The sequence below is a fragment of the Glycine max genome, chromosome 4 (assembly GCF_000004515.6).
Source record: "Glycine max cultivar Williams 82 chromosome 4, Glycine_max_v4.0, whole genome shotgun sequence".
Lineage (NCBI taxonomy): Eukaryota > Viridiplantae > Streptophyta > Magnoliopsida > Fabales > Fabaceae > Glycine > Glycine max.
Genome location: NC_016091.4, coordinates 14,352,083 through 14,370,266, shown reverse-complemented (window position 1 = coordinate 14,370,266; position 18,184 = coordinate 14,352,083). Strand labels below are relative to the sequence as shown.

The window sequence follows — 18,184 nt, the reverse complement described above, 5'->3', positions numbered from 1 at the left end:
TGAAGATACAAATAGCTCTCGGTATTATTGAATGTTGCTTCATTCATGATGGGCAATGAACGTTTAGAAGGAAAATAGAGTTGGTGAGTGCGCAGCAGAGCTCCTCGTTAGAAGAGCTCTGATACCATGTTGAAGAAGGTGATGAGTTGCAAGGGAGAAGAAGATATCAAAGCCATAACGCAAAAGTATCGGGTTATGCAAAAGAGGTACAAGGCTTAGTACTGGAAGATCAAAAATGCATCTCAAGTTTATTATGTAATAGCTGCAGTATATATGTACATGAAGAATGCTTTGGTTAGTTGTAACTGATCATCTTAACTAACCTAACAGAATTAACTAACTTTCACCAGATGCTGTTAAGATAATTTAATCTCAAGGCAGGCATGACTAAATTCCCATGTTGTAAACTCCATAGCCTGCTTTCCCTAACATAGAGCCAATCCTATTCCACTCTTGTAAAGTGAAAAAAACTTCCTAATGCTACTGCTGCAAAAGCCAATGCCCACATTTGACTCCTTGATATTCCATCTCCAATGCTTCAGTGCCACACTCTTCCATGATGTCATACAGGATGTGAGCTTTTATAGCTCTGTTGGAGAATTGTTTCTCCTAGGCATCTTTAGGTATAGCCTTGACTATACTGTAGTGAGCAAACTGACAAGCCTTTTCATGTCTTGATCAAAACCCAAAAATAGTCACAACTCCTTTTGAATTAGTGAGTTCCAATTCTTAAGCACAATTTCAAGGACAGCCTCAGCAAGATGGAAATGTAAAAGGGATTGTATGAAGCAAAAAGATTAACAAGGACAAGTTTTGTGTGAACTTAACATGTTAAAGCATGCTCTATTAATAAGGTCATATTGGAACAATTTGTAAGCATGCCAAGGTTTCTCAACCAGTAAGGCAGGGATCACCTATGAAGCAATCTTGGAATAGCTTGTAGGTGCAGAAGCAGCTACGTGCATAAAGCAGCATACGTACCGACATGCCTTTTAAATGTGCAAGGGTTTTGGAGTACCATTCTTATATATGAGCAACTTCAAGTTGGTCATGCTTCTGTGCTCTCTTCCCTCATCATATGAGAATCTTGTTGACACCATCATGTTTGCGAAAGATACCCTCACCTTGGAAGAAGTAAAGCAACTCTGAATTCTCATGAGATGAGGAAAAAGATTACAGAGAATAAAGGTGAAGGAGGAGATGCTGAAATGTTGTTTTCTTGTGAGAGATCAGAGAAAATAAAAGGAAAGGGAAAGAATAAACATGGATTAAAATCTAAAACCAAAAGGAATTATTTTTTCTACCATAAGGAAGGACATTTTAGAAAAGATTGTCCTAATAGAAAAAAGAAGAATTGGAAGCATAAGGAGTCGAATGACATTGCTATAGTTGCTGATGGGTATGGAAGTTCAGATGTTTTGGCAGTCACTGAAGATTCCTGCTCTGATGAATGGAATCTTGATTCAGGGTGTTCTTTCCACATGACCCCTAATCAAGAATGGTTTGATTCCTACAAGAAAGTTGATGTTGGAAAGGTGTAGATGGGAAATAACATTTCCTGTAAAGTAGTTGGGATTGAAACTGTCAAGGTGAAATTCGCTGATGAGTCAACAAAGATCTTCACTGATGTAAGGCATGTACCAGAGCTTAAAAGAAATATCCTTTCTCTTGGTATGACTAAACAGGTTGGGTGCTCATTCAAAGGTGAAGGTGGAACCTTGAAAATCAGCAAAGGATCTTTACAAATCACGAAAGGAATAAAAAAAAATGGCTTGTACAAATTGCAAGGTAAGACAATGATGAACCCTGCTAATTTAATTTCAGTGTCTAAAGGTGTTTCCACAAAACTTTAGCACTAAAGACTTGCACATGTAACTGAAAGGTGTCTAGAAGAATTATATAAGCAAGGTTAAATTAGAAATGGAGACTTTGAAAAGTATGTAAGATGAAATATATAGCAAAACAATGAGTATCAAACTGGTTCTTCTTGGTTCTTACTACAGTTTCATTTTCTAAGCTTAATTGCATTTCTCCTAAAATTTGTTGGGTCAGAGCCTTCATATTCACCAGTACCACTACGTCTCTAGGCCTCTAGCAATTATCCTACATACCCTCAATGTTCCATATATTATTAACTAATTGTGATGATTTTATACACTAATCTCCATTCTACTTTAATTGGGTTTTAGCTTACATGTTTACATAGATGTCTTGGGTCTGAATCATGGGGTATGCAAAAAAAAAATTACTATTATGCTTATTAGTAAGTTTTAATTTTTAATACATGGCAACAAAATTGTTTATTGAATGTGTTACATAAGTTACCATTTCTAGGTGCTATCTCAAGTAAAACTAGATCAGAAAAAGAAGTTCATAAATGAATTACAGAAAAATAAGAACATTGTAGTAGAAATTGAACTCAGAAAAGCTCCATGAACTCAAAAACCAAAATGCAGAAAAGGAAGAAATTGACACTAACCCGTTTGCAGCCCAGTAGTTGTTGTTCAGCAACAACTAATTCGTCACCTGCGTCTTCCCTACAACCAACATCAGGAAACATCAAACCAACCTTAGGAACAAACATCAGCAGTAAAAGAAGTTTCAATCGAAGCTTAACCTAATAAAAGCTAATTTCAAAGCTTAACCTAATACGTTATTCACTGGGTTTCTTCGAAGCTTAACCTAATAAAAGCTTAAAAGATGGTTAACCTAACTAACTACTACCCTGACTAACCTGATTTCGGTAGAAGTGATCTTCGAGTCGCGAACTTCGAGCTGGTTCCAGTCAATATACTTCTTCACTCTCTCGTCGGGTTTGAGTCGCGAGCTTCGAGCCATGAAAGAAGATGAAAACGCTGTTGGGACCTTCGAGTGGGGTTCGTGTGAAAGGAACAACGTGAAGTCAAGTGGGGTTAGCAGTCAAGCCTAGGGTTCGAGTGGGGTTAGCAGTGAAAGTGCAAAAGAAGAAGGAAGAAAGGCTAGGGTTCGAGTGTGAAGTTTGAAATGCCAAAAAGTATCGCGTATACCCCCTTTAGCTTTTTTTTTTATATTTACGACGGTTATTTAATGAAAATCGGCATAAACTTCATTATACAAAACATTCTAAGGCGGTTTTCAATAACTGTCTTAGAATGTGCATCGTCAATTACAATTTTGACCATCATAATTACAAAATTGCCATCGAACCACATTCTAAAGCGGTTCCAATGACAACCGGCGTAGAAAGGGTGTCGTAAAAAGCCCATGTTTTCATTAACTTTTTTTCTATTGCCTTTTTTGGGTTCAATTAATTACCAATCATGATAGATAATCAAGTTAAAAAAAAAGGCAAAACACATGAAATTATAATGTTTATACAACTGCTTGACATGAATGCTTTGCATTATACCAAAGTCTTATACATTCCCAATACTATAATAATAAACATTAGGGTTTTTTTATCATTTTAATCCTTAAAATTTTTAAATTTTTCATTTTTAATTCTTGTACTTTTTCTTATCCCTTTTTAGTCCTTTAACTTTTTTTTATCATCCTTACTTTTAGTTCTTTAAATTTTTTTCATCCTTACTTTTAGTCCCTTAAAAGGATTAAATAAGGATGCAAAAAAAGTTCATGCAATAAATGTAATGATGAAAAAAAGTTCAGAGATTAAAACAAAAATAAAAAATTCATGGATTAAAAATAAAAATTCTAAAAAATTTAGGAACTAAATGTAGTTTATCCTAAATATTACATTGATTAGAAGAGGTTGGAGAGAATAAAAGTGATTGATTCAAATTGGAGCAATAAATTTTTGCTATGCAATAAATTTTTGGCGTGATTTAAAGTTGGAATCGAAGAGTTTGTCGGGAAACAAATAGTTTTGTGCTGAATAAACAACGTAAACATTTAATACATGTGCCTTTCTTATAAAATAAAATAATTTTTAAACTAAAGCTTTATGCATGCTTTTGTTAATGTTTACGTGAATAAATGCTATGTTGTGGGCGGGAATTGCATAGAGATTGAATGGGAAAATTTTGCAGAACTTATTAGCATTAGTAATAAAATATTTGAACCTTTTATTTTATTTTACACCAATGACTTATATTAAACTACTAAATCCACTCACTTGACTTTTGTTAATGTTTACGTGAATAAATGCTATGTTGTGGGCGGGAATTGCATAGAGATTGAATGGGAAAATTTTGCAGAACTTATTAGCTTTAGTAATAAAATATTTGAACCTTTTATTTTATTTTACACCAATGACTTATATTAAACTACTAAATCCACTCACTTGACTTTTGTCTTTCCATTTTCTAGATGACCTTTTATCTTCTCATCTCATGCCAATTCTCTATCACCGGATAGCTCTTCAAAAATGTGGTACACTCAAAATGTAATTATGCACAAGTGTTTAGTTTTATATGTGTTAATTGAGAAACTAGCCATGGATGAAAATTGAGTTTGAGTTTGAGTTTAGGGAAGAAATGATAATTGGATGGAGTTAAGAGTTCGAAGAAGAAATATAAAAAACAATGTCATGAAATGCAAATTGATCAGAGAAATAATAGTGCAAAAATTGTAGATTGTATTAAAGTATGGGTTTAAACATACACGTTTTCCTGGTAATTGGAAGTCAATTTTCTTGTGTTACGTTTTGATATAGAGATGTTTGTGTGATCTTCACAACCAAAGAAAATGATTACTATTATGCCTATATATAATCTAATTCCATTTGACAGCAAATTACAGAATTTTTATAAGTGTGCAACTTATTCAAAATAACTATATATGATGTTGACACTTTAAGCCCTCAAAATCAAAACATTTTGTACATCTTGAGAGTTAGATTGTGAGCCTCATTTGTATATGCGTTTGTGAGGTGATAACAATAGTTAGTTCAACAAATCTGCTAATCTTTGTAAGATCCAAAATGACTTTGTAGCAAAGAATATTTAGGTTATTAGTTTGGAGACACTAGTGTAAAAACTATTTGGGTTAAGTTATAAGTAACTTGTAAAAAGAATACTTGTAACTTTATAAAAGATAATGAAACTTGATGAGTTGTCAAGAACTATATATAGTTTCGATGGTTGAGACAAACTAATATAAATTTCTTTATTTTTTTATTGCTCTTATCTTTGTTTTATCTAAAGCTGAATTGTGAAGTTCTATTAAATCTGTTTTAAAAAGGTTTTTGATTGCATAGTAAAGTTCTAAAACTATCAAAATCTTTAAAACTTGTTTAATTCAGACGGTAAGTTATTATTTAAAAAGGTTTGGGAAATTTTTTTAAATTACAATTATAAATTCAATTGTTTTTAATTTAATATTTACATAAATACCTTGCATTTTGGGTTGAAAAAATTACCTTTTTTGGATGGCAACTCATCTACTTTATCAAGCAATGTCATTTATTTATTATTTATTCACTCAATGTTAAAATTACCAATTAAGTCATTAATTAAGTGAAACTAGACTTAATTATCTTAAGCTATATCTTGAATTTGAGCCTTCTGTATGTAAAAAAATTATTAAAAAGAGAGACTCACTATAAAAGTGACTAGTCATGTTATTAGTTATAGGCAAAACCATTAGATATTGTACACCAGATATAAAGCATTTTTACCAAAATCATACCTTTTTTCTTTTCCTTAAATTTTAATCCTCCTATTTTTTAGAATTTATATTTTTGATCCTTTCATTTTAAAATTGAGACATTTAATCCTTATATTTTAAAAATATCAAAAATTTTAGTCCCTTGGTCCAAATTAAGTGTTGACTATTAATTCTAACATTATCTTACATTATTGGAAAGAAAATTACTCTTTAACCCTTTCTTATTAATCCTCTTTACACCTTCTCAAACCCGACGTCGTAGCCACCACAAAACTTGCATCCGACAAAGTCATTTGCATCTTGTCATCATCTTTGACGAAAGCAATCCACACCTAGCTACCTTCCTCCAAAAAAAAACTAGGAGAAATCAAGAAACATTCCTGAACCTAAATTTCAACAATTATCAAATTCCAGAACCTCAGTTTCAACCTTGCAACCAACATCGCTAGTTCTTGGCAAGAAATTGTGATCAATAAATTAGGGATTTTTATTTTTTGACAAGTCAAACCTCAACAAAATTAGGGGTCACTATTACAAAAGCAACATTCTACATCGCGGATTCAACGACGGTTGTAGACAACCGTCTTAGAAGGTGAGGTGGTGGCATGTTTGTAATTAAGAGCATGAGAACGACATCGTTTGCTGATACCCATCGTTGACATGCAGTCGCGCGTGGCAATTTGTAATTACGTGACTAACATACAAAGACGGTCTTGTGGTGAGAACCGTCTTTGTATCGTTAATGGTTACACATGGCAAACACGTGAGTGGGCCGAGAACTATACAAAGACGGTGGTGTGGTGAGACCGTCTTTGTATCGTTAGTAGTTTCACGTGGCAGCCACGTGATTTGAGGCTTTAAAATACAAAGATGGTCTTATCGACAGACCCATCTTTGTATTATTAAGGTGCAAACACGTCATCATTTTCGTCATTAGGATACAAAGACGGCCTTTTGGGAAGACCCATCTTTGTATTTTTGGTGGTTTCACGTGGAGGCCACGTGATTTGAGGCTTTAAAATACAAAGACGGTCTTATCCTCAAACCCATCTTTGTATCATTAAAGTGCAAACGTGTCATCATTTTCGTCATTAAGATACAAAGAAGGTCTCTTGGGAAAACCCGTCTTTGTATTGTTGGTGGTTTCACGTGGAGGCCACGTAATTTGAGGCTTTAAAATACAAAGACGGTCTTATCCTCAGGCCCATCTTTGTATCATTAAGGTGCAAACACGTCATCATTTTCATTAGTAGGCTACAAAGACGGTCTTGTCGGGAGACCCATCTTTGTATTCATGGTAGTTTCACGTGGAGGCCACGTGATTTGAGGCTTTAAAATACAAAGACGGTCTTATCCTCAGACCCATCTTTGTATGTTTGGTGGGCACACGTGGCAGACACCTCATGTTCCATTTAGGACCCATCTTTGTATCCTAGATGGTAGCACGTGGCGAGCACGTGCTTGTTCCTTTCTCTAACTTTGGCGCGCCCTAGCAATTGCAAGCTCGAAATTACCATAGAACTTACTCACAACTACGTGCCCTAGCTAGCTACAGAGAGCATCATCTCCGACAAAGAGGTTCGTCGTTGCTTCTTCTTCCGTTTGCACTCGCCGCCGACAAAGGCCAGGCCACAATTACGTAATGTTTGTGTATCCCTTCATTTGCATTGCTTATATTCCTTCATTCATTGATTCCTCTTTGTTGTCGTCTCAGGCTGTTAGTTGTTGTTGGTTGTCTACTATGTGTCGGCCACACATTATCATGAAGTTGCATTCCATTAAAGGTAAGGTTTATAACATTCTAGTTTTTATAGTTTTTGTGCATAATGCAAAGGCTGGTGTTGTTGTCTTGTACTATTGTGCGTGTTAGTTTTGTTATTTTCATTTTTCCTTTTATCCCTCAAAAGCAAACTATTATTTGGTTTATCAACAAAGTTGGTTCCATAAGGTAAGATACATTGTGTGTTTTGTGAAAGAAGCTTTGATTTTTGTTTATCTTTTTATGTAATATGAAGCTGTTAATTTTTATTTTTTATTTTTTGCATTTCAATGGGGATTATGTGAAATGTAGTAGTGCAGTAGTTGGTCATTTTGGATTTTCGATTTGTGTCGGTAGTTTGTAGTAATGAGTTTATATTACCTACTTTTGCATGTCTTATGCCTTTTAAGGAATTTCTCCTTTCACATGCAAAGTTGTAAATATCAAATTCACTTAATTAATCCCTCTAATCCAATTTGGACCTATTTGTAACCAATCCCTTATTGCTAAGTAATGGACTAATGGACTAATTGCCTAACTGCTGCCATTCACAAGTAATTGACTAGTTTCCACCTACCAATCCCTCTAATCTAATTTCCACCTATCAGTAACACTACTGCTAGTTGGGGGGAACTCTTCATTCCATGTACTAGATGATGTTTTATGCTTTTTGACCAATGTACACCTTCTCTCTCCAGCAAATTCCCAAAGTACACCACTTTGAGAAAAATTTCCCCAACTACACCTGTTTTATTTCTTATAGGGGAGTCGAGTTTGGGCACCTTGATTTCCCTTCGTGTCCTTTTTTCAAATTAAATATTATATTATATAAAAATATTTTTAATTACTTTTTAAATTATTTAATTACTAAATTATTTTTTTAATATTGATTAAATTAATTTTTTATTAACAAATTGATATTATAGAATTTAACTATTTTTTACATTATTTAATTTATTTGAGATATTTTTGGTTGAATATTTGTTTTAAAATCTGAATTTTGTATAATAATATATATTTTGGAAAAAAATATATATATATTAAATTTAATTATTTTACTAAATATAATTAGTTTGTTTATGTCATTAAATTTAATTAAAAATGATAAAACTAAAACTTTTAACAATTTATTTATAAAAGAATATTATACTGCATTATCAATAAAATATTTAAACAATGACATTTGGCTAAAGAAAAATTTAAGTTCAGGATATATTAGGACAATTGTTTCTGCTATGGTCATCTTGTCGGCAAAGTCCATATTTTTTTCTACTTGCTCGTTCATTTTCGTCTTCGTCCATCTCAGTGGGAATGTGAGTTGAAACGGGACGACCCTTTGCAGTCCTCTTTCTCCTTGGATTAGGACCCCGCTGATCTCCTTCATATTCTTGCCACATTGATTCGTGTGACAGTAAACCAAAGGAGTTGTCATAGATGTGCAAAATATGTTGTAAAGTGAATAACATCGGCACATAGGTCATGGGATCAACATTGACAGATTTGCAGGCAGCCATGACGTGAGAACATGGTAAATGTTTAGCCTGATATTCACCACAATCACACTTTTGGGATTGTAACATTACTCTAAACCTTTCAGGTGGTCTGGGTGTTTCAAGTGGGGATTGAGTCTCTGTTATAATAAAAGTGTGATTGTGTCTGTCGAATTCATTTACAATGTGTGTATTAGATTCTTGTTGACCGCTATTCATTGCATCGAAGATGACTTCAAAATATTGTGAGCCGAAGTTGATCATTGTCTGAGTTTGTCAACCTCTATTAGCAAAGAGTTGTGCGGTCTTGAAATACGTCTCCTCAACCAACGATGACACTGACGGCAAATGTCTTGTGTTTTTGAACATGGAATTAACAGACTCCGACAAATTGGTAGTCATATGTCCCCAACGTTTCCCCTCATCGAAGCATTGTACCCATTTTTGTTTGGGTAATTGATCAAACCATTCAGCTGCACTTGGCTTATTCGCACGAGTATCCCCAAGATGTCGCCAGTGCATCTTCTCCGTGTATGCGTAACCTGTAAATATTCAATCAATGTATTATGTTATAAAATTTGATTGAAAGAAAATTATAACGAATAAATAAAATAGATTCTCACTAGCCAACATGAGTGGTTTCTTTAAATGTTTGCAGTTTGAGTTACCGCGAAGAAAGTTTTGTCCAATGTGGCACAGGCAAAAGAAATGGGATGTGTCCTGGACCTATAAGTTACTTGGGTTGTTGTAGGCACTTATAATTGAGGGGTTTCGGTCTGAAATAAGAGAAATGTTAATTTGCGGAGTAACATGTCTTTTCAAATTCTTTAGAAAAAAACCCCAAGCTGAAGTTGTCTCCCCTTCTACAATGGCATAGGCATTCGGGAAGATATGGTTAGCTCCGTCTTGTGCAGTAGCTATCAACAGTGTGTCAGTATACTTCCCGTAAAACCATGTACCATCTACTTGTACTATGAGTTTACAATATGCAAAACCATTAATGCATGGACCAAATGACCAAAAGACATGTTTAAACAATCTTTTGCCCGATACTATTTCTCCCCCCTCATACAAGGATTCTGTTTGAGTAGCGACCACAGTCCTGGGAACACAAGATTGCAAAGCTCCAAAAAGTTTTGGCAGTTTGGCATATGATTCTTCCCAGTTTCCATGAATCATCTCCAATGCTCTTTGCTTTGCTAACCATGTCTTCTTGTAGGAAGGGGTATAATTCATGAATGTTTTGATCTCTGCAATCAACGTCTTGATGGAGACGGTTGGGTTTGTTTTGACAATTGGTTGGATGATCTGTGCTATAACGTGTTTGTCGAGTTGGCGATGATCTTGTCTGAGCATCGGCACGAGACAAGTGTGATGACCTCTGATACTCTTGATAATCCATTTTTTATGCCTCTTTGAATTGCATGCGTCCAAGCTCCATGTACAACCATTTTCATGTAACTTGCAGACGAAGTTTAGCCTTCTCTGGTCAGAGTAAATTGTTCTGCAATCAAAATGATTTTTGATGTTGTATTCTTTGATTGTCCGAATACATTGTGCTTTTTCATCGAAGGTCATGCCAACCTCGAGTATACCAACTGGTGGTTGTACATTGTGTTGCTGATGAACAAAATGGTGTCGATCAATGTAGTGAGGTAGGTGATCAAAGTTCAAGTCTACTGGACACCTAGGTTACTGATATTGCAACGGAGGTGACGGAGGTGTCGTTGGTCTGCCAACACCCTCGTCATCGGTTTGGTCATCACTTTGGTCATCGCTTTGGTGATTGATGTGATCAAAGAACTGTTGATCCTCATCCTCAGTAAAATCATCCATGTTTTCATCATGAAATCGTATAATGGGATCTTCGTTAGCAATGGGATGTTCATCTCGGTTTGATGTTTGCGTTTGTGATAGTTGTGAAGGTGGCGTAAACGGGGATGAAGGATGGTTTTGTTGGTCAAAGGAGGTTTGTTGGCCATGAAAAAAAGAATCATTCTCGGATAATATTTGTGTGTACGAAGTATAAATGTCAAAGGGGTCTTGTGATTCAAGGTTGTTGTATGAAGATACTGGATTATTGAGGTCTATGTTGTTGTACGGTAACTGTTGTGGAGGCGGTAGTTGTAGTTGTGGACATGAGGGTTGTGGAGACGATGATTGTGGTTGAGGAATAAGCTCATTAACAGCATAGAATTCAACAGAATTCAATTGTGGATTCTGGAGAATTGTTTCCATCGCGCCTCTAAGATCATCATTGTCGAATAGTTGAGTTGAAATAAAACGTGTCTGATCGAAATGAAATGAAATAGGAACACGAAATAACAATTGAGCAACTTGTTCAGTTGCTCGAGTAGGGAGACGATTGTTAATTTTTCAAATGAATTGTGTAAACGTAATAGAATGATTGGCGTAAAAAAATATTGGGGTCGTACACGTGTACATTGATCCTTGAAATGGATCGTCTACAATGTAACCATTGTGGTAAATGATGGTCGCAATTTCTTTAGGTGGAGCCATGGTGGTGCTTATGGAATATGAGTGGAAATGGTGTGAGAGTTACAAATCGAGTTTTGTTTTGTGAGAAAGTTGTTGTGTGTGATATGTTGTTGTCAAATGGTGATATTATATATAGGAGTTAGATTGGAATGTTAGGTGGGAGAGTTAGATTGGAAGGCCAGGTTGCCAGAACTAGTTACCGAGGGTTAGATTGGAAGGTTAGGTGGGAGAGTTAGTTACGAGGGTTAGATTGGAATGTTAGGTGGGAGAGTTAGATTGGAAGGTTAGGTTGGGAGAGTTAGTTACGAGGGTTAGGTGGGAGGGTTAGGTGGGAGTGTTAAATTGGAAGGTTAGGTAAGAAAGTTAGATCGAAAGGTTGGGTGGGAGGGTTAGGCAGCAAAGTTAGTTACGACGGTTAGGTAGGACATTAAGTGCATGTGAGTAAATTAGTGTACACATGTGAGTGAACAGTAAGCAACCTCACACATTAATATACATGACAGATTGTTCGTTTAATCATGATTGTTGACTGTAGTGCGCCGTATCGCATGCCAAGGTCACATGGATTGTTTAGAAACATGTTAATGGGATAAACATATGCAGGTGAGTGAACAGTGTGCAACACCACACTTTAATGGGGTGTCAATGCATATAAGAGTTAGGTCTGACATTGCTCCGCATATATGAAATCATGCATATGTAGACTATTATTACTGAAGTAAATTGAAAATAACAACTTCAAAGCATGCAACAACTACAACTAGATAATAAAGACGGAGAAAAACTTCAACGCAATACAACAACAAAATATGTTAAATTATTCATTCCAATTTCAGGGTATTCTTCAGCTTCTGCTCTATGTCGGCCCAACTTAGGTCATTAACTTGAGTAGGTGATAATAAATTATGAACATTAATTTTAAGTTCCATACATATTACACATGTCATATTGAGAAATGTATAAGCATGCATGAGACACCTTCTTCGTCAATAATTTGAATTGCCCTATATTGAACTTCACCATTTAATTGATATACAGGACAACGATACCAAAGGGCATTAATTATAGGCGTAACACCATTATCTGTAATTGATGACTGTATTGCAGTGATTATATTTGGCAGCGTCATTGTTGGATTCAAGAGTAACAACTTTGTGTTGTCACCTCTGAAAATTGCATTTGCACTTGAACTTTGAATGATTTCACCATTGATATAAACGTACGCACAAATAGGCTCTGACCTCATTGCTAGCCCTCTCTGTTTTCTCTCACAATTTGATTAGACGCAACTGTGCAAAGTATTGGGTGACATGGTAGGTTTATATATGCAATCAATCACGGGTCCATGGTTCACGTGAACTAGAATCTCGATGCATCATAATACCACAGTCGTGTTAACGTGCTTTGGAATCTCGAGGCCTTGCAACGAGATAAAATATAAATGTGGTTTGGAATCTCGAGGCATTACAATTACATTAAGTGTAATGTTGAGGCGATGCGAAATGTTGAGAACGAAGCTAATGCGGTTATCGTACGCATGCAGGTGAATAGTGTGCATGAAAATGTCATTGGTTCACGTGCATTAAAATCTCAATGCGTGACAGTACCACAGTTGTTGTTAACGTGCTTTGGAATCTTGAGGCCTTGCAACGAGACAAATTATAAATGTGCTTTAGAATCTCGAGGCATTACAATTACCTTAAGTGTAATGTTAAGGACATACGAATTATTGAGAACCAAGTTAATGTGGTTAACGTACACATGCGGGTGAACAGTGTGCACGAAATTTCATTGATTCACGTGAATTAGAATCTCGATGCATCATAGTACCACAGTCATGTTAACATGCTTTGGAATCTTGAGGCCTTACAACTAGACAAATTATAAATGTGCTTTGCAATCTCGAGGCATTACAGTTACCTTAAGTGTATTTGTGCTTGCAAAACTGAACACAGTTTAAATGATAAATAGATGAGAGGTGCATGTCAATATCACATTTGCATCACCCAACTTCAAATTTTATATCATTTGTATTCAGTTTACCATTTGACATCATTCTCATGGATGATAAACCTCTATTGCATCATCAACACGTTCATCGTTCACGTACTACGATTAATGAGTTAATCACTTCCTATTACCATACAATACCTGAACCAGAACCATAAATTATACCATTATCGTGTACCGGGTTCCAACATATTGCCCTAATCAAACAGTGTAAAATTGATCCTGTATTGATCACTACATTGGTTGAACGATGGAGGCCTGAAACACATACCTTTCACCTGCCATGGGGAGAGTGCACCATCACACTCGAAGATGTTGCACTTCATCTAGGCATTAGAGTCGATGGTTGTGTTGTGGTTGGACCTAGCTTCTTACATTGGGATGAGTTATGCCACGAGTTACTAGGGGAAGTCCCTCCCGAAAATGCACGTAAAGGAGCTGCACTGAAGCTGACATGGTTGCTAAGCTTGTTGTGAGGCGATCATTACACTGATTGGATGGAATACCATGCAGATTGGATTAATATCTGGAAAAACAAACACAACGATGTTTTAGCTGGGCAATGGGTTGAAGGAATAGTGACACATACACCAGCGTACATGGAATGGTATAGGAAAAACACTACTTTGTTCTTGTCTGTTGCACAACAACTACATGATCCACGCACAACAATTACCCAAAATGTTGCAGGGTCAGGTGTTGAACAAACACATTTTGAAATTCCACATCCCCAGTCAATGTATTCTACTCCTTCACATGTTCATCAAACTTTTGGCCACACTGGCGAGTCAGTCACCGCAACCACCCATGAATGGATGATCGATTTATTTGGCATCGATTTCAATACACCAAATTCAGCGACATCATATTTAGCTACTTTACAACAATTCGATGCACCACATTCGTTTGGAGAACAAGGTCAAAGTTCTTCAGCTGCAACAACCAACATTGAAAATACTAACATAGAACAACAACATCATCAGGACGTGGGAGAACCAGTCATACTGGAAAGAAGAAATTCGCTACGTAATCGGCGTCCACCACCTTGTGGGACTATTCATCGTCTTGGTCATTGAAGTATAAAATGTTGTGATAATGGGATCAAATATGTTTAAGTACCCCTGTAATGGCATCATCAAATATGATTTGGACCCTTACAATTATAGTTAAGTGCATATGTTATGTATTTTTTTAAAATTATGTCGAACACATTAATGATATTTGTGACTTGTTTTTCCTATGGTTTGAACATCAAAGAATCCAAAAAAATTTATTTCCTGCACTAGTTCCATGGAATAACACCTCAAAATACAAGTACCAAATCAAAAAAACTATGATTTGGACCCTTGCAACTATGCTTAAGTGTCCATGTTCTGCATTTTTTTAAAATTATGTCAAATACATTAATGATATTTGTGACTCATTTTTTGTATGGTTTGAATGCCAAATAATCCCAAAAAAAAATTATTCTGTGCACCAGTTCCATGGAATAACACCTCAAAATACAAGTACAAAATAAAAAAAACTATGATTTGGACCCTTGCAACTATGCTTAAGTGCTCATGTTCAACATTTTTTAAAAATTATATCGAACACATTAATGATATTTGTGACTCGTTTTTTGTATGGTTTGAACGCCAAAGAATCCAAAAAAAATTATTTCGTGTAACAGTTCCATGGAATAACACCTCAAAATACAAGTACAAAATAAAAAAAAAAAACTATGATTTGGACCCTTGCACCTATGCTTAAGTGCCCATGTTCTACATTTTTTTAAAATTATGTCGAACACATTAATGATATTCATCACACACTTTTTCTATGTTTTGAAAGTCAAATAATCCAAAAAAAATTATTTTGTGCACCAGTTCCATGGGATATCACCTCAAAATACAAGCACAAAATAAAAAAAACTATGATTTGGACACTTTTTCCATGGTAATAACGTCAAAAAAATCCAAAAAAAAATATTCGTGACACACTCTACAATTTTCACAAATCAATTTTTTTTACTCTAATATTTTAATGGACTTCTGTTGCATCAATTATCAGGGATAAATCACAGTCAAAATTGACAACACTCGACAATTTGCACAGGTCTCTAAAAAATAAATGTTTCACTAGTAAAACTGACATGACATGGACTACTCAATTTTTTTTCATTCTGATATTTATAATGGACTTCTACTCCATCAATTACCAGAGATAAATCACAGTCAAAATTGACAACACTCAACAATTTGCACGCATCTCTAAAAAAAAAAATGTCGCACCAGTAAAACTGACATGACATAGACAACTCAATTTTTTTTTCACTCTAATAATTATAATGGACTTCTGCTCCATCAATTACTAGGGATAAATCACAGTTAAAATTAACAACACTCAGCAATTTACACACGTCTCTAAAAAAAATGTCGCACCAGTAAAACTAACATGACATGGACAACTCAATTTTTTTTCACTCTGATAATTATAATGGACTTCTGCTCCATCAATTACCAGGAATAAATCACAGTTGAAATTGACAACACTCGGCAATTTGCACACATCTCTAAAAAAATTAATGTCGCACCAGTAAAACTGACATGACGTGGACAACTCAATTTTTTTCACTCAGTTGTTTTTTTCACTCGACAATTTGCACATTATGGACCCTTGTAAATATGCTTAAATGTTCATTTACCCGTTCATCAAAATGCACAGTTAACTAGTGACTCACTCAACTATAACCAAATTCTATAAATACCACTACAACTAAAGACATTCGTAACAATTTCAAATTTTCATCTCAATCCCTACCACAATGTGTCACCTAACTGCATATGTTTGTATTTACTACGACGACCAAATTTGCAATACTAATGAGGGCACCACCTTCATTAGTAACAACACAAAAACTTTCATGGTTGACAAGGTCATAACCTTTACACAATTGCTTGAACTTGTTCACCAAAAACTAAACATTGACCCAGAACAACATATCCAACATCTCCACTTTCGGTGCCCTATATTTGAGTCAGGACAACGTTATATGTACACATCTTTTATTCTGCGAGATGATGCTGATGTTCGACAAATGTTCAACATTTTTTACAACAACCCATCACTACCATTTGTGGAGTTATTTGCCATAATCTGTCACAATAATAACCCACCACGCAACCAACATGGTTCAACCTCTAATCTCGAGGACTTATCAGATGAATACAAGACTTGTTGGGTCAAAAACCATGATAGTGATACTGACTCCTCTTCCGGGCCTGAAGGAAGTAACCTGTCTACATCCCACGAACCTATATTCAAACGGGATTGGTAATCTACGGATCATTCATGTCTAAGTTATTTCTTCTTTGACATTTTCATGTAATGTCTTATGCTCGTCTTCAGTTATCACTTTACGTATTGAAATAATTTTTCCTTTAAATTTAAATTAGCAATTTTCAGTTTACCCATTTTTACTGCAGTAGTTGACATGGTAACATAATTGTCAAAATTCACAATATTTTGTCATTTACACTACACTGTTTCTAAAAATTAAATGTCTCATCGACAAAACTGACATGAAATGGACAACTCATAATCTCTTTGTTCACTCTGAAAATAATTATGGGCGTTTGTTGCTTTAATTACAAGGGAAAAATCACAGTCCAAATTGACAATACTCTGCAATTTTCACACATCTCTAAAAATTAAATGTCTCACCTGCAAAACTGACATGAAATGGACAACTTATAATCTCTTTGTTCACTCTAAAAATCATCATGAACGTCTGCTGCTTTAATTACATGAGAAAAATCACAGTCCAAATTGACAACACTTTGCATTATGAGCTGTCCATTTCATGTCAGTTTTGTAGGTGAGACATTTAATTTTTAGAGACGTGTGCAAAACTGACATGAGATGGACAACTCATAATCTCTTCGGTCACTCTGAAATTATAATGGGCGTCTGCTACATCACTTATTAAGGAAAAAGAAACATTGGATTCCAATACACATCAACGTAGCAGAATACTCATACAACTATAAATAACACAACACATACACAATACAAACACACAATCTCACACAACATAATTTCACAAACCAAATTCAATCTTATTACTATGTCATTTTTGGGAGAAACAAACAGTCAGACCATTGCTAACTCCAGATTAGCTTTCATTTTTTCAAATGGATCAATCACTCACAACCAAACTGGTGTTTATTTTCAAAGTCTCACTCCAACACCAATGCGAGTTCCTAACAACTGTTCTTTTGATGCACTCAAGCGTAGAATGCACAACACCCTTCAACTAACCAACGATCAATTACTGGATGAAATCTACTACCGACAACCATTCATAGATGCAGGTCAACAATATTTTTTTCAATCTCTACAATTGAAAAATGATGATGATGTTTACACAATGTTAATGTGCAATGAACAATACTCGTGTGTTGGTCCTATAGAATTATTATGTACCATTATTAGAACACCGAATGTTATACTCAACCTGCTTCAATCAATCATCACTCCTACTTATGATGCAATTATGTATTACAACACGTCAATGTGAGTTTTTGGGTTACTCCTTTACTGGAACTAATCCAATAAGATTTGGCATTCTTTCGGGATGTGGCATGGAGAAACTCAAGGATTTAATCAAGCAAGTTGCACTTATAGGGGTTCCCCCTAATGGAATTCATGGATCACAATTGGTTAGATGATTATTCTTTCGACAACCATGTCATTCTAAGTATTCCGAAAATTTGATTGAATATGAGATAACAGAATTGAAAAATGAAGACGTGCTAAGAGTGTTAGCACAATCCAAATA

The 18,184-nt window shown here is 35.2% G+C and overlaps 2 protein-coding genes across 2 annotated transcripts; both read right to left on the bottom strand.

Moving 5' to 3' along the window:
• Positions 1–8,568: 8,568 nt before the first annotated feature.
• Positions 8,569–9,117, bottom strand: LOC102666784 (uncharacterized). Its single transcript, XM_006579057.1, has one exon. It carries the CDS (start codon positions 9,115–9,117, stop codon positions 8,569–8,571), a length of 549 nt encoding a protein of 182 aa, XP_006579120.1.
• A 12-nt stretch (positions 9,118–9,129) lies between these two features.
• On the bottom strand, positions 9,130–10,431 carry LOC102666662 (uncharacterized). Its single transcript, XM_006579056.1, has 2 exons — positions 9,693–10,431; positions 9,130–9,395 (listed from the first exon to the last, which is right to left on the bottom strand). The coding sequence occupies exons 1-2, from the start codon at positions 10,429–10,431 to the stop codon at positions 9,130–9,132; spliced, it is 1,005 nt and encodes a 334-aa protein (XP_006579119.1).
• Between the last annotated feature and the right edge of the window lie 7,753 nt (positions 10,432–18,184).